This window comes from Harmonia axyridis, chromosome 3 (assembly GCF_914767665.1).
Source record: "Harmonia axyridis chromosome 3, icHarAxyr1.1, whole genome shotgun sequence".
NCBI lineage: Eukaryota > Metazoa > Arthropoda > Insecta > Coleoptera > Coccinellidae > Harmonia > Harmonia axyridis.
In genome coordinates, this window is record NC_059503.1 from 40,324,570 (window position 1) to 40,343,065 (window position 18,496).

Genomic DNA, 18,496 nt, shown 5'->3' on the forward strand with positions numbered 1-18,496 from the left:
ATATAGATATATATATATATTTTTTTTTTGCCTTCACACGTAATGTGGATTATATATTATATTATCAAAATCCCAATGATACCTTTCGGTGTTTGGAATTATTAATGATAATGTTTATTATTAATTATTAATGGTTATTTAAAAAAATTACGACGAACGAAATAACGATCGTAAACTCAACGTAAATCTATGTTTCAGCATAGAATGCAGCGCTTTTTCCCCGATATTTTGCTGGTTCAGCGCATTAAAGAGTGCTGACTTTCCGAACTCGCCCGATTCTACAAGTCGGCGAGAGTCGCCGCACCATCGAGATAGAATAGAAGGAGGCGCTATGAGCAGTTATCGTGTTAGAAGAAATGTGTCCACTAGGCAGGGCTAATTCTATTACTAGAATGGGGGAAATATCAGGGTCGGATTAAGTAAAAACAATAGGAATACAAAAATAAACCGTGTTGATCACTTTTTAAACAGTCCAAGCATTGTTCACAAACAATGTTTTGTTTCAAATAATATACAACATGTCCTGCCATATAAATTTTAATATATTTAGAGTATGGTGAAGATTGATATGCAGATATGCAAAACTTGTGAATACGGATCTGTTCACTACTATGAAATGTTATTGGTCAAAAGTTAACTGAGATCTACATCCAAAATGGCGTACTGGTACCGCTACTGGTCACGTAATGTCGACTCCTTCTCTTCTATCGCGATGCGCCGCACATACTACTCGCTACATGCAAAGTACTGCGCAAGTACTTGGCAAGTCTCGCGTAATGAGTAGTCGCCTTTAGTAGTCTCATTCTCATAATACGTTTTCCAGCATTGCTGCCAGACTGTGGATTTTTTGTTTTGACATGAAATCAACATCAAGTATTCTTATGCTTTGAGTTTTCCGTTTTATTTCGAAAAATTGTGAAATATTGCATTTTTATATATTATTCGAGTTACCTATTATAAAAAGAATTCAATGGAAAGAGCAAATTTTAATTACAAACAAAATGACACATCGGTAACATCCTGAATTGATGGCAAGAGTAGAGCGAGCAATTATTCCCAGATTTGTGAATGCTATTAAAATAAAAAAGTATATATAAAATAACTTATAAATAATAAATATAAGCCTTTCACCTTGACAAAAAGATAATATTAAAATCATTTGATTTTTGATTAATCTATTTTACATCAGTTCCTAATGAAATAATTTTAATTTCAATTCATAAAATATCTTTTATCAGCATCTTCATTTTTCCAGGTGCTTATTTTAGGAACAGGTGCTTTTATTAGAAATAATTTTTTGTTATAATCAACTCATACTATTGCACAGCTTCCTTTATATCACATAAATAATCATCGCATCAATTAATTTATGGATAAATTCATTAAGCATTGCTTGGTTATATCCATAAACCATTGTTTGTCATGGTTTTTTTCTTAACCAAAGGCACTCTGGGTCCCGAACTCACTCAGTATTGCAGAAGAGGAGCTTTTTACCTTCCTCCAGGGCTTCTCCAGGATCGAGTCGCTGGTGAAAATAAGCCGTCACTTGTCAACATCCTTTGTTATAGAACAAATTTCTATACTCATAACTGACTGTTAAGTCAACACAGTGCAGCTTTCGTAATTTGAAATTTTCTTCAATGAGTGAATCAAATATAATATGCAACATTTTTCCATAAGTTGTCTAATTAGTGCATGGGTAGAGGTTGTGAGAAATTCACTGTTGGATAATAAAATTATATTATAATGTTAATTGTATACATTTTATTTTCTGGAGCAAATGTCAATTTTGAAGGATTTATTATTTGTATAATAACATATATTTATGTTATGCACAAAAGAAAATGAAATTTTTTCACTCTTGTACTGAACAGACTATTTTGTTATTGCAATTCATGAACTTTCAATGATTCAGTCTTTAAATTCTGCAATCTTCGATATGTAGGCTCAGGTTGAAGTAGAATTTTTGTTCAAAATTTTTTTTGAATTGCCATTATTTGCAAAAATTTTAGGCCGGGGTCAATTTTTCAATTGTTATTTACAGGATGAAAAGGATGGTTTCATCATCATCATTGAGGCACAGAGAAATGGGAGGAATTGAAGAATTGCACCATCAGTATGGGGGACCACAAAGAGATGATAATTGCAGTCTTATGTAATAAATTTATAAATGAAACCATATGAGGGAAGAAGGATGAATTATTTACTGTTTGCATTTATTTTGACACATCTTGTTTGTATTTGATAATAATTTTGTAATAAGTAATAATTCAGATATGTGATGTCCAGGTGCATTACATATGTCTCCTTTGTTCATAAAATTTTTTTCTGAGTATAGTTTGGTTTAAAAATTTGATATAATTCAAATTTTTCTGAATACAGTAAAACATTGCATATTATTTAATGACACAAAATATTAGAACATTTTGTTTCACTGAGACTATTATGACACAAAATAATATAAGAACATTTTGTTTCACTGAGACTATTGTTGGTTTCAATTTATAATTGAAGTAATTTGCATATGAGCAGCTGGATATTACAAAATAATTGGATATTACAAAATGACTTAATATTAGATTCTTCTATTAAACTTTGATAAGCTATACATCATACATTTCTCAAATGAGTGTAAGTTGTGAAACTTTTGTCATTTTTTATTGTGTATTTTTAGAAGTATCAAAAATTAGATTTATGATATGTTAAGACTTGCATAGTTTTATTTAATATGAGTTGAAGAACTTACCCAATATTTTCTTTGCTTCAATTTGATTTTCAAATAAAGAAATTATAATCCTTTCAAATAAATATGTATTTTAGTTTACTGTTTTTTTTATTACATCAATATCTTTCTTTGCCAAGGCAACAATATACAGCTGGCTTAATCAGTGAAGTATGTCTTTTCAAAAAAAAAAAATTAATTACTCTCAGATAATATAGGTAGTCAAAAATCTGTTTCAATTCTCTGCGCTACAGTCTTATTTTATCAATTAATATGTTGAGTGTCACCACTGAAATAATGTTTTTATTATATTGATTGAATAAAATTAGTTTATTTATATGTTGAATGTTTTGTACTCAAATTCTTCAATGAACTAAGTTTTCAGTCATAAAGAACTCCTTGAATTAATTATACGCTTGCACAATAACACAACTATACGTTCAAGAAGTATTTCTTCTCCTTCAAGCTTATGAATATCCAATTAAAAATCCTTTGGACTATCCAAATCCGTGAAAGTTTAAATAGACAATAAAATCATTTTGGGGACATAAAGCTAGTAGAGCTCGGAAGTGTATTGGCTATTCCCATGTTTGATTATTCATAGTTGACTATTGGTATTTGGTATTTTTGAAGATGTTGATATTCGAGATTCTCTCACTGCCTAACATATAGAAAGGAAATACTGAAAGATAAAAATAAATAAAAAAAATATCAGTGCTCAGTATGAGATAAACCACAATAAGTTGATTAGTCTTTGTAATAAAAGATTTGCGCATTTTATATGACTCTAAGCTCATTTTCGATCACCACATCAATTACATTTCCAAAAAAGCTCATAATATGCTAGGCTTCATAATAAGAGTTTGTAAGAATTTCCGTTAATGCCAGTCTATCCGAGCTCTGTATATAGCATATGTGCAAATTATTCTAACCTTTGGATCAGTTATTTGGAACCCATGCTATAATGTTTATATCAGTCGGTTGGAAAATGTTCAGAATGTTCCCACTTTATTTCAAATATTATCAAAAAATGTTACAGAAATTTTTTATTCGACAGTAAATTATCCTCAATTTTACGTAATCAGATTTCGTATCCAACGTTTCCGTACTCCCTGGGCCACCCTCAACCTCATTTTTTTCAATACGGACCTGCATATTTTATTACACTTTTCGAAATAACTTTTAACGCTGAATATATCATATATATATATATATATATATATATATATATATATATATATATATATATATATATATATATGATTTTTACCCTTATCCAATTTTCTTTGGGTCGGATCTTTTTTTTTTCTGCCCTGAGGTAGGGGGAAGCTAATGCCTTCTCCGCAGCGGGCCTTGTGGTGGTCAGTGATCTATCGGCACCATCATAGGATCGCTGGTGAAATTCTGTGGTAAATTCAAATTTTATTAATTGTGTCTTCTCAGGGTTTAGCATTAGGTTATTTCTGCTGAACCAGTTATTTAGATTATCTAATGCGTTGAATATTTTTACTGGTATGTCACTGGGATCCCCTGATAGCACCAAGGATGTATCATCCGCGAAGAGTGTTAGTTGGTGCACTATTTGAGCAAGATCATTTGTGTATATAATGTACAAAAGCGGCCCAAGAATTGTTCCCTGTGGAACTCCCTTCTTAATATGCAATTCTTCAGATTCAATCAGTTTTCCTGTGGTTTTATCAAACTCTACAACAGTTTGTTTCCTATTTGACAGGTAGGACTCTATTAAGTTGAGCGGGAGTCCCTGGATTCCCAGTCTATTCAGCTTCTCCAAAAGAATAGCATGGTTCACATTATCAAAATCCTTTTTAAGGTCAGCACACAAAAGCAGGGTATATTTTCCTTTATTTAGCGAATCTATTATCTTGGAGATTACTCGGTAGAGTGCTTGCACCGTTGTTTTTTCCTTTTCGGAAGCCATATTGATGTTGATATATTATGTTAAAGTACTCAAGGAAATTTATTATGCGATTGTAGAGTGCTCTCTCAAAGATTTTGCTGATGTTAGGTATTATCGCAATTGGTCTGTAGTTGTTCATATCGTCCCTTTTTCCTTTTTTATGCACCGGTCTTATTTGAGCCTTCTTGAGTTGATCTGGGAATACACCTGTTTCAAAGGTGAAGTTTATGATGGAGGATAGTGGTCCCGAATCGATATCTCATCAGCCACATGTCTCAGTATCCTCACCGGTATTCCATCATGTCCGATTGAGTTGGTATTCTTCAACTTCAGGATAATGTTTCTTATTTCAGTCGCATCTGTGGATTGAAGGACTATGCTGTTAACGATATTTTTATCTGCTGGTGTGCTGACGAGAGTTTATATGTTCCCGGTTGCTGTCTGATTCGATCCCTGGTTAACAAAGAACTCATTAACCTGATCCAGAGTTTCCTTTGGATGATTTTGACCGTTTAGATCGGTAATAATGGAGTCCCTTTTCTGTGACTGGGTTGTAAGCTCCCTTATCAACGTCCAGGTAGCCCTTGTCTTATCCTTAGATTTTTTAATATATTCTTCGTTCGACAATTTTTTGGCTTTTCTAACTACTTCTTTCATTATTGTTGAGTACTTTGTATAATATTCTGGAGAAATTTCATTCTTATTTTTTAGGTGGTAGAGAACGATTTTCCTTTTTGAAGAAGTTTTTATTCCAGTTTTTATCCAAGGTTTGCGTTTTTTTTGGTTGTGCAGTTTTGATGGTGAATATTCTTTCAATGAGGCCCTGGACAGTTATGGAGAGCGCTTCATACGAATCATTTGGGTTTGGGAATTTTAAAAGGTGGGCCCAATCAATATTCTTCAGGTCGTTCTTTAGATCTTCTATCTTAGACTCTGAGAAAAACCGTTTTGGTGGTGTTGTTGAGCTGCATTGCACCTGCACAAAGCCTTTTAATGTAATTATCTGGGCTTCATGATGGGAGAAATAGCTTTTCACTACCTCGCCTTTACACAATTGGTTACCGTCCACAAAGATGTTGTCAATTAGACTGTGATGATCCCCAATGTAGTGCGTGAATTCATGTATTTGTGCCCAAGTCCAAAATTTCAATACGATATCTTGAAAAATGTATATTCCTGAAACACGGTATATGTGAACACAAAATTCCAATATATATAAATATATAACTACGGAAATATTGATTATTTCATTTCCAATATTCATCTTCAGTTTTGTACGGTTTCTTAACTTGATAATTTTCGATTGGGCTAAACGTCATTATATTTTTTCGCAATGTTTTCAAAGAGCGGAACTTCACAAACTCTTGCATACGTATAGTTGAGTTTTGTTGTAGAACAAATACCCTAGGTTTAAACCCCGTCGCTGGATATTCAATACATTCGTTCATTCTGCTATACCTTGTTGAACAAAATCACCCGGGAATATCTCAGTTTCACACCAATTTCATGGTTATATTTCTTTATTATATGTTAGTACTCGGAACTCTTATGTAACGAATTTATCTATATTCTGTCAAATTTGTGATACCGAAAACAGTTCTGCCAACCAACATTTTTCAATGCAAAAATATTTTTCAATGCAAAAATCACTAACCCATATGTATGGAAATATTTCATTAATTCAGTGAATTAGAGAAAAAAATTTATAAAATTCGTACAGAAAGCTCATTCTAACACTCTTTCATTCCGAAATTCTACACTTAGTGGCTCGTTTTTGAATTTTGAACTCGTGGAAAAAAATCAATGCCTTCTGCACTTGTAGTATAAATAACTATTCTATAACCGTACCTTTATTACTAATTTCCCACATTCTTTTTATTTCGCATAGTATCACTTTCCTGCACTAGTACGAGAAAGTAAAAATTTTCAAAGGACTGATAATATTGCGTGTGGCGATTTATGAACAGATAGATATATATGTTAACAAGGCACAATGATTTGGTTATAGAGACCGTATAATATTGCGTCCGCTGGTGCCGGAAGTGTATAATATTGAGTTCGCCGGCGCCGGACGCAATGTCATACGGTCTCTTGGAATTATTTCATCTTTTTGAAGATTTCCGCTAGGGGTTGCTTAAAGAATAAGAAATAATTCAATAATAATTGTTCATTCTAGATATAAACGCCAGATTCAATTAACAATGAAAATGAACTTGAGGTAATATAGCTACTAAAAGTTTTCGAATTCTCTGCTTCACGATTGAAATATTTACAGATTGAGGCGTCCGGAAATGACGAAATTGACGATGATGATGCTGCATATACCCCTGAGTTAAAAGTAAGTCTAAATCGCCTTTTTTTTTCGAATCAGAATAATGTATGTCATATATTTCAGTTCGACGACTCCGATACAGATCCAATGTATGACCCGAAGCAAGAGGTACTATTTCCTTGATATATTGAATTTTATTTAGTCATTCAGTTAATTCATTTTGAGTCTTTTAAGCGGAAGGGCGTTTTCGATCGTTGTTGACGGATTCTTCTGCATCGTCAAAGAATAACTCCTTCAATACGCCATCGAGCACAGAAAAATTTGTCAAAATACCTATAATGATTCACCAAAATGTAATTCTAAAAAACCAGATACGTCCCCATCTCTGCATACCAAATGAAAAAATCCAGATCCAACGCTACAAATGAATATAAATTTGAGCAGCGACATTAATTCCAGTTTTTCGCCTCATAGGCAATCAGAAAGAAACGATCCAGTTTCATCATCGACATATAAACGAAAACGGGATAATTGTTACTGTGCGAAGAGGAAGTGCTGAATTTCGCAAGACATATCCAACGAAATCATTCCTTGGAAACATAAGTAATAAGCATCATGGCACTAAAATAGACCCATAATGCAAAGAAAGAAGGGATCGAATAGATAGATTAGGGAAGAGAGAGAATTAATAATATGGCCAGTCGGATAGATACTCGACTAAAAAACGAGGTGTTTCCTAGAATGCTTTCTGATAAAATAAGAATGGAAGCAAAAAAAAGATCCACTTATTTGTGCATTCGAAGCACAATATTTGAGAATAAACAGGGAGAAACATTTTATGAATGTTACTTCCCGCGAAATGAGAGAACTAACAAGGCTTCTAATGGCGCTTAGGGAAAAAGAGCCAAAAATAATTAGCCTTTTTGACGCATTTCAACCAAAATATTTTAATTCCATTTGTGATGCAGTCAAATCAGTGGCAAAATACGACCATATTAACGATTCATATGTTGCTCCAACTTACGCAATGAATATAGGGACATCTTTGAAGCAATGCTGTGATATAGCAATTCTACACAACTTGAAAAACCAGTACTCAGTTTCCTCGGCAGAAACAGAGGTAAACTTGAAAAATATGAAGCATCCATTCCAACTTCAAGTTGGAAATTTGAAATATCTAGCCAAGCAGGTTCAGATCTGAATATGAAAAAATGGAATAAGATCACCATTGTTCCCCTTACAGAACATTCAAAAACGCTAAAAAATTATTTGATTTCAAAAGCCAAAGAAGCAGTCACCATGCTAACTAATGATCCTTGTAATAAGATTGCTTTCAAAATATTATTGGAAACTATTTATTGTAGAATAATTCTACTAAATAGGAAAAGACCTGGTAAGCTAAAAAGACTTCCTTTTCAAACTTATGTAAATTGTGAGGCCATGGAGGGAAAAACTAAATACGAAGAATTCGATCCAATTGTATCGGCAACAGAAAAAATTTTATTGAAAAATTCTGTACTATTCACGTCCATGATTTAAAAATTAAGCAATTTGTCATAGGAATTTCGACAGGAATAAATAATCAGTTATGATTTTGCCAACGTTTCGGAACGTCTTGTTCCTTTTTCAAGGCTGAAAATAAAATATTTATTAATCATAAATAGAAACATTAAAAACTTGATTTCATACCTCATCATACAATTAATAAAATAAATATTTAAAATAGTCAAAATGATGAATAATCAAACGGTTTCGACGTATGTCAGTCAATAGATTAAAAACAAAAATCGGAACTGCATATGTTCTGGCGCGATATATCATTGACACATATTTTCAAATTTAGCCTCGGCTTATTCAACTATTCGAACCAGCAAATACACAGCTCAAAAATAAAAACAAACACGAACACAAGAGGCGAACATCAATCTGGCGACAAACACGAAATTGCTATCCATTAGGTACCGTTATCCTGGATATCATGTAGTCATAAACAGTACTCAAGTTATTTGTATCCTCTCTATAATTTACACTTTTGTTTCTCCTTATGTATATCATTTCACTTAAAAGACGTCTAAAGTAATGTTGTTCTCTATCTAGGATAGTTACATTTTCGAAGTTGAATCTGTGTCCCTCTCTATGTGTATGCTGTGTGAGGGCAGTTTTGTTCTCGGATTCTAAATGTTTTCCATCATTTTTGTGTTGTCTAACCCTATCTTTTAAGTATTGTTTTGTCTGGCCCACGTACACTTTATCACAATCCTGACATGGAATTTTATATATTAGGCCAGATTGCATGGAAGGAGGGGTTTTGTCTTTTATGTTGGTGAAAATTTTTTTATTAATATCAATGATGTTGTAGAATGAGGTCTTGCAACCAAATCCCTTGAATAGCTTGTAGGATAACCGCATTTTTCCCTGGGTTATCCTACAAGCTACACAATGTATTCAAGAAATTTGGTTGCAAGACCTCATTCTACAACATCATTGATGGCTAAAATTTCAAAACTCCTCCTCTTGCTTGAAGGTGGAAATCTTCATGAATTCACTAGATATAGATATTGATTTGGAGGAAAATTTACTACAGTCACAAACGCAGAAGACAATAAAAGTGAGGACGATACATATGCGAATTTTTCATATAGCGAACCGTCTGGTGTAAAAAAACAGATACGTGGAACTAAGATAGATGAAGAGAAAAAAATTATTAAAACACCTATAAAAAGAACATTGTTGAAATGAACCACAAAACAAAAAAACATTGTAAAAAATTATTTCCGAGGGCACATTCGAAATAAAATTTCTCCAAAAAGGGCTGAATGTAATATGTTGGAAAAGTAGTCATCCGGAAGTCTTAGAAAATGAAGACTGGTTAAAATTTAAACTACACTCATCAACAATTGCTAGGGATCACTTATGAACTTCTCTTCATTTGTATTTTTTTCAAGTTATCTCGTGAATATCTGTACATTATATGTTCTCTAAGGAAAAAGTAAGATGTTTTGAGTTGATTATATCAAAGTCTTCCTCACTTCATCGGCTCTTGTTCACAAAATCGATTATTATCTGAAGGCTGTTACAGGTGGAGTGAAAAGCAATGTGGTATTTGTTATTGAATCTGTTTTTTTCTCTCGTTCAAACATATAAGGTGACAATAATTGAAGAAATGAGAACAATATCAGCTTATCAGTCATGCCGAGAAGACGTTTGGCTCCTGTGCAACTGGACCAAATCATACGGTGGATACAGGAAGGTTTGTCCCAGCGAGAAGTGTCCCGGCGGTTGAATGTTTCCCAAAGTGTCGTGAGTCGGGCTTGGAATAGGTTCATCCAAAACGACTCAGTAACTTATGTTCATGGGGAAGGTCGGCAGCGCAGTACAACAGCTGCCCAAGATCGTCTTTTGATCCTCAATGCTAGGAGAAATTCCACTTACCCGGCGTCGCGGCTCAATAGATCACTGAGAGTTGCAACAGGAGTTCTAATTTCGAACCAGACTGTAAGACGACGACTACATGTTCGTGGTTTGAGAGCACGTAGGAGGGTACAACATCCCCGTTTGAATAGGGAACACCGGGTTCATCGACGGCAATGGGCTGAGGAGCACCGCAATTGGACACTTGAAGATTGGAGCCGATGTTTATTTACGGATGAGTCTAGATTTCGTTTGGTCAACTCCGATGGACGTATTCTTGCTTGGAGGGAAAGAGGTCGAAGGTATGCAGAACAGTTTATGGTACCCACAACAGCTTTTGGCGGAGGTTCTATATGTGTATGGGGAGGCATTTGTTTGAACCAACGCACATAGTTGGTTGTTCTGCAGAACACCAACATGACCAGCCAGAGATATCACGATATGATTATTGAACCCATAATTGTTCCGTTTGCGGCTGCCGTGGGCGAGAATTTCATTTTAATTGACGATAATGCCCGTCCACACCGTAGTCGTCTGGTTAATGAAGCGCTAGAAACTCATGCTATTGATAGGATGGACTGGCCAGCTCGCTCTCCAGACATGAATTGCATCGAACATGTCTGGTCTGAGATGTCTAGACAATTGTCAACCTTAGAACAACCGATCAATAACCTGGAGGACCTTTCTAACACTTTACGGGATATTTGGACGAATTTGCCCCAAAATTTTATAAATCGTTTGATCGAAAGTATGCCTCGTAGGGTAGAATGCTTGAGACGAGCTCGTAGAAGACCAACTAGGTACTAGCTTAACCGAAACTTCAGTCTTCTTGTGGTTTCATCATAAAATTTTTATGTTATTCAAACACAGAATTTTGAGTGTTCCTAATAAAGTCTTTTTTTCTCTCCTACTTTCCATTTTTTCATTCTTTTCTCAAGTGAACCATATTATCAACTGAAAATACTCTGATATCTGACTAAATTTATAATCTTGCAGCGAATATTTCAGAAATAAATTAAGAACAAGTAAGTGATCCCTATCAATTGTTGATCAGTGTAATTTGAAAATAAATGTAAATAAATGTTTCCACATTCCTTTCTTCCCCAGAACGCTTTCTGTTGCGGTTGAGGTGATTATGGGTGGTGAGCGGGTTCCTTATTCCACTTGTTGCAGGAACCTTGGCATCATATATGTTTGTCAGCTAAGATTTAGGAAACATGTCTCATTGCTGTTGAAAAAATCCTTTCTTGCACTGCGTCATTTGTATCGGCAAAGACATTTTTGGACTTCTCCTCGAGAAAGTTTATCTGCGAGTCACTAGTGTTGTCCAAATTGAACTACGGATTGACAATTTTTTATCCTTGTCTTGATTCTGTTGCAAGGTATAGATTACAGAAGGTACAAAACTCGTGTTGCCGGTTCATCTTTGGCTTGAGAAAATATGACAGGGGAATAAGTGCTGGATTAAATAAACTTGCGTGGCTCAAGGTCGAAAATATTTTTCGGCTTCACATGACAATAACGGTACACAGAATTTTGAGTTCCTCCATTCCTCCCTATTTGAGGGAAAAGTTGATTTTCAGGCGCGATGTTCATGAAGTTGCCATTAGGCATGGACAAAGGCTTATATTGCCTAGATTCGGTTCAGCCATGTCTCAGCGCTCCTTCACTTATAATGCAGTGAAGGTACATAATGCTTACTTAATTTCATGTGGGGGTGGTCTCTGTGAGATCATTGAGGAAGAAGTTGTTGAGGGAACAGACGATTTGTTGATCTGAGTTCACTGTTGCTATTTCAGGGTCATTATTTCTTGTTTAAATATATAATTTTTTGTTGTTAGTATTTACCAGGATATTTGTATTTTTATTAATTTTTTATATTTTTTCATTTTGGAGTTGAGTAGAGTAGCTCAAGCTAGACTTCGCCCTTATATCATGTATTATTATTTTTTTTCAATGAAGGCACTATTATAATTATTATTCACTTTTTCAAAGTAGAATGATGTAGGAATATCGCACATCTCTTGAATTTGAGAAATATCATTACAGTGTTTCCAAAATTTAATCATTACTTTCGATTTTCAAATTAGAACCTTGTTTTTCTATGATTGCGTTAGATTCTACAGAGAAAAATAAGAGTATAGTGTTGAGATTTGACTATGCCCTCAATCAAAAATTCAAGTTGGGCTATCCGATGATTCGAAAATGCCACCTAATGGTTTAATTATTTTCCGCCATAATTTATTTGAGACTATTTCTCTCGTCTTAATTTCCACCAATCACAAACGCTCAATTTTGAATTACAAATGGTTCCTAGATGGGAAAACTGTATAACAGCACCTGTCAACAGTTTTTTAGAGTATACCCGCAGCTAAAATGTCTAAAAACATCTAAAGACATCTCATCCGCGGCAAAACTTGACAGTTGCCAAAATTATAATAGGTACCTTTCATAACAAGTAATTATGGGCTCAAATATCATATGGGCATTTAATTTTTCATATGGAAAATATCGAAAAAACACAATGCAAATTAATATTTTTTCAACAGAAAACATTTGTGCAGGTGCGAAATATTTGTGTTAACAATATTACTTAGCAACGTATATTTTCCGGAAAAATTTGATGCCCACTTACGAAAAGCATGCAGATTGAGATGTCGGCAAAGTGATAATCTATCCTGTGATTCACACCTTAGAACGAAAAATTACTTTTTGATTTAAGTTCCACACAGTCTTGATCGGTGTGCGACCTTTCTCTTCAAGGTAAGGAGCTTTACTCAGTGGTTCCAAGTAAGAATTGGACTCACAGTCACAATAGGGAAACTGACGGACAAACTCCACTCGAGAAAGCGGGTCTGAATAATGGCTGCAGACTAGAACGTTTATCGGCACATCCACAAAAAATTAGATTCTGGAGTTCTTCAGATAAGAAGCTTTGCCTGGTGGTTCCAAATAAGAATTGACTGACATTAAGAAACCCAACGGACAAACTTCACCTGAGAAAGGCGTATCTGAAGAATAGCTCAGGATTAGAACTCTGTCGGCGCACTCGCCAAAATATGAGTCGAACAAAATAGGACAGAATACTCTGGCTCATTTCTAAACCACCTGTGATTCGCTGATTACATTGTCTTGTGTTCCAGTGATATTCATAAATTGGCGGACATGTTAAATGAATTAAATAGCTCTTGCATCCAGACAAGTTAGTCTGAAGATAAACATCCAGAAGATCAAAATTATGTGCGGGGAGAACATTGCCATTTCGATAGATCAGTAACGAATAGGAAATGTTTTTCAATATATATATTTAGGGCTCAATATCACACTCGATATCACATTAGGAAAAAAAAATCAAAGAACAGAAATTACTAGAAAATTATCTCTAATGTGGCAGCTTTTGGAAAACTAGCACATATCCTATAAAATACGGATATCCCAATAAATCTCAAACGTTAAGTATTTAACTCCCCTATCATACCTGTTGTCATATACGGGATGGGGACCATAGCTCCCACAATATTAGAATTGCAAATAAACTAAGGTTAAATCAGAGGGGAAACGAAATGCTCAATATATCGTTGAGAGACAAAAACAGGAACAAGGAAATCATGGAGAGAACCAAAAATAAAATCAGTGATGTCACGGAGGAAATAGCTGTCAAAAAGTGGAGACGGGCTGGTCACATAGCCAGACACGACAGCAGCAGATCGACGCTTCAATGTTGACATGATCCTGGTTCACTTCGTTGAAGTAGGAAGAACCTCTTAAAACACTTACTGCCCCTAAATTTTTAAATTTAGCACTTTTAGTTTATCAGGGGAGGACTAGGTTGTACATTTTAATGCTTACATTTTCAACATCCTGTATGATGAGGAGTAGAAAAATACAAATTTGGATAGCTTGAACATAAAGCTAAAAAAAAGGGACTCTTGTTTATCTTCGATAAAATGAACTGTTTTCGAAAAACAAAATAACAGAGAAATTCTTTTGAAAAGAACCATGAATTCTTTTTTTTTGTCGACAACATAGTGTGATACGAAGTTATTCAAGGAACAAAAAAGTTTGAGTTTATGTTATCGAATCCCAAAATCTGTTTCTGATCACATCACAATGAAAATGTAAGCATTTAAATGTACAAAAAAAAGTTTATGGCGTTAAGTCTCCTAATTTACTCTGCCAGCACTGGACGTCTTTATTGTATTCCATGTCGTTTATTTAATGGAAAAGGTCCATTTGCTTCTACCGGATATAAATAAATAAATAAATGACTATTGAACACCACGAGAACTCACAATATCACAAAAATTGTGTTCTCATTTTACATCAAAGGCAAAAAGCAGCTGTCCAGGTAGTTGCACTTCATGTTAAAGAATACAAACAGGAAGTACAGTACTGGTGAGAAATTTTGAAAAGAGTTGTTGCAGCAATCAAGCCATTGGCATCAAGAGGTCATTCTTTCAGGGGTTCGACAGAAGTATTTTGTAGCCTACTTAGTGATAACTAGGTATATAATGCTATTAGAATTTCTAGCCGAGTTTGACCCTTTTGTCGCTGATCACCTTGAAAAGCATGGAAATAGAGGCAGAGGAAACGTCACTTACTCATCATCATCGATTTGTGAAGAAATTATCCAAATTATGGCTGCAGAAGTTCTAAAATCAATCGATCAGCAAGTTACAGAAGCCATCAAATACTATTCAATAAACTTAGACTCCACACCAGATATAACACAGACCGAACAACTGGCTTTTATCACTCGCTATAATAAAGTAGACGGAGAAACACTCTTTCCCTACATTGATATTACAATTAGAATTTGCACTTGCAACGAACTTTTGCACTTTTTCAACGAACTGCTCGGCAGAGAGGTCATTTTCAGCTTTGAAGCGAATTTTATCGTATTTGCGATCTAGCATGTCTCAAGAGTGTTTGAATTCTCTTACCGTTTTCTGCAAAAAAATGTGTGTGAAAAAATAGACTTCGTAGTGTCGTAATGTTGCAAAAATTTGCGGAAAAAAACTTTATTATATTGATTATGAAAACTGTAATTGCGGTGTTATCTGAAAATCTTTTAAATTTATCATTATTATATAAAAACCCTTGTTAATTTCAGCAGAGACAAATTCTAGCAGATTAACTGCCGCACTTGATGTACTCCTTCCTGGAATCCATACTGATACTTGTCAGATCCAAATGTAGCATTCACATAATTTTTAATTCTTGTTTTTTCAATGATTTTTCAGAAAATACTGAGTACTGATATAGGTAGGTATATAATTCGTTATAATTTGTCTTGAACCATTTTTGTGCAAGGTAATTATTTTCGCGATCTTCAATTCCTCTGGGAACTCCCCGGTAGTAAGGACCTCATTAGACTCATTGATAAGCCTAACGATGGTGTCAACCACAACCTCAAGGAAGTTGACCTAATCTGACTTCGTCACTTCATCATTACATATTATTATTATTATCACGACTTTAGCCTATACGCGTAAGATAAAAAAATCGCCCCGCCGTCGGCTTCTCACTCCCCGCTAAGAGGAACAGATATTTAAAATATCGGAAGGGTAGAGCTCGGTCGTGTCCGGTCCTTGTGGTCCCCCTGGTTCTCGTCGAACTTCTGGTCCTCTTACACGTGATCCTTGGACCTGTCCTTCGCTTCCTAGGAATTTTCTTACCTAAAAGAACAGCATTTTGCGTAATATCACAAATATACCCACTAAGTCCTAATTTCTTGATATTTCTCTTGAGATTTGTGAGTACTATTCCAGTTGTTGAGATCATGATTGGAATAGTTCTCGTTGATATCATTACCCTCTGCCGCTTCATCTGAAATTCGAGGTCTCTATGCTTTGAAATTTTTTCAACCTCCTTTCGACGCATGTTGTTGTTATTTGGTATTGCTATTTGCTACGTCGATAAGTATTGCTGTCTTTTGATGTTTATCGACTAGTAGATTATATCTGGTCTGTTGTGAGGGACTTTTTTATCAGTCAAAACTGTACGATCCCAGTACAGTTTATAACGTTCGTTTTCCAGGATGGTCTCCGGTTGGTACTTTTAGTATGGCACTTTTCCAAAATGAATTAGTTCTAATCTAATATGGTTGTCAATTCTTGGTGTAGTATTTTTCCAATAGTTCGACGCTTCAATGTCGGCATGATCCTGGTTCACCTAGTTGAAATGTCTTCCATCCAGGGGCTTCTCTCCCCATCTTTTCAGTTTTTCTTGGTTTGTCTGGTAGTTGCATGAAAATTGCTCCTTGGGAAGTTGTAAAGGTGTTGATTCGTCTGCTTCACACAGTATTCTGTAGACGTCTGGTCTACTTGCTTGTTCTCTGAAGTATTCCCGTAGGCTTTTTTCTGCCCATTATCAAGTTCCATTTTGTCCGTCAGACCCCTGCCTTCTTTATTTCTTGGCAGTGTAGTCCTCTCTATACTGCTTTTCGGATGGTGCTTATCTGTTTTTGTCATCAGCCTTCTCATCTTACGTTGCAGGTTTTCGATGTCTATTGTGCTCTATGGAACTATACCGAATTAGTATGTTAGAATTGAAAATGATTATGTATTGATGGCTCTCGTCATGTTCTTGCTGTTGAGGTTTTTTCTCAAAACCTTTTTAGTTCTCCAACGAACTCAGTAGTTAAGTCTTGCTTTATTCTTTGGTGGTTGACTCATCGGTTCTGTTTCATTCCAAGGTATTTTTAAAGATCATCCGATTTAATTGCTTCTATTTCCTGTCCATTTGCAAGAGTAATCGGTTCATATTGAATTCTTCCTCTAACTACGCTGAGAGTACGACATTTGTCCGATCCGAATTCCATACCTACATCTTTTAAAAAACTTTCCATAGTGGCGACACCAGCTTTCAAACACAGGGGTGACCAAGGGAGTAAAACGAAAGTTCAGCTAATCTTTCAATTATGTTAGCCTTAGTATGTCAGATTTTAGGTGGGACCAGCAGAATTTTAGGAGGAGGGGACGGATCCCCCTGGACCCCCTAGCGTCGCCACTATTATTATTGCCTGTTATCAGTTTCAAATCATCCATGTACCGCACATGATTGAAAGTGGTAGTATTATTATTGCCTCTAATATTGAAACCTTTTTCAGTAGTGATCAGCTGTTTAGAGAGTGAGTTCAGCGCTAAGCAGAACCATAAAGGGCTCAAGAAGTCTCCTTGGTAAATTCCCGTCTTAATTGGGATCTACCTGGTTGTTATGTTTGACGTGGAAAGCTCGATGTTCGTTTTTCAATTGCCGAATGCAAACTTCAGAAAATTTGTTATAATTGGATCGATTTTATATCTTTCCAAAATTTTCGTCAGCCAGCCATGTGGAAGTGAGTCGAAAGCCTTCTAATGATCAAAATATGTCAGAAATAGGTTTCTACGTTTCTTGAAGGCTTGGTTGCATATGATGGAATCTATTACCAGCTGTTCTTTCGATCCAAGTGCGTTCTTGGAACATCCTTTCTGCTGTGTAGTCATGATATTATTTATCTCGCAATGTTTGTAGATACGAAATGCTGAACATGATGTGATGATTTTGTATATTGTTGGTAGACATGCCATAGGTCTGTATTTTGATGGATCCATAGAGTTTTGAAAATTCTTCGGTATTAGGTAAGTGATACTTGTTTTCAAAAACGTTGGCATAACCCTTGGATTGTGTATTATGTTATTTATGGATTCTACCAGTCTGCCGTGCAGATACCAAAACTTCTTCAACCAGAAGTTGTTAATTCCATCTGGGCCTGGGGATTTCCAGTTGGGAGTGCTCTTCAGTATTTCCTGTAGTTCTTTAGACGCTACTACACTATGCGGCATATTTTCTATGGTCTCACATGATTTCTCCTCTCTTCTTATCCAAATCGCTCGGGAGTTACAAGGGGTCGGTGTTGAAAGTTGTTCAGTCCAAAAACTCTCTATATCTTCGGCGCTGGAAGGACTCCCTGATTCTGTTGACGTTTGTTAATTCAGCATCCTATAAAACTTCTTTTCTGAGTTTTCAAAAATAATATTGTCATATTTTCGTTTATAGCTCTCATTGTATCTTCTCAGTCGTTCAGAGTATACACTCAATTTTTGTTTGAGTGTGTTTATTGAGCATTTTCATTGTTGGCATCATAGTTTGCATGTCGCCTATGTCAATCCATAATTACATCCACTCTCTT

The 18,496-nt window shown here is 35.2% G+C and overlaps 1 protein-coding gene and 1 long non-coding RNA gene across 3 annotated transcripts in view; both read left to right on the top strand.

Annotated features, from left to right (window-relative positions):
* Positions 1–3,061, top strand: part of LOC123675049 (lamin Dm0-like) — a 29,396-nt gene extending 26,335 nt beyond the window's left edge. Inside the window, exon 4 of one of the 2 annotated variants that reach the window (XM_045610284.1) lies at positions 1,445–3,061. In XM_045610284.1, coding sequence (XP_045466240.1) covers positions 1,445–1,532 — 88 coding nt within the window. In that variant the 3' untranslated portion in view covers positions 1,533–3,061. The remainder of the gene's footprint in view (positions 1–1,444) is intronic. The other variant, XM_045610283.1, reaches the window with a different exon arrangement.
* A 3,577-nt stretch (positions 3,062–6,638) lies between these two features.
* Positions 6,639–8,837, top strand: LOC123675200. Its single transcript, XR_006746765.1, has 4 exons — positions 6,639–6,858; positions 6,916–6,978; positions 7,036–7,080; positions 7,138–8,837. It is a non-coding gene; the product is annotated as an uncharacterized LOC123675200 (long non-coding RNA).
* Positions 8,838–18,496: the final 9,659 nt, after the last annotated feature.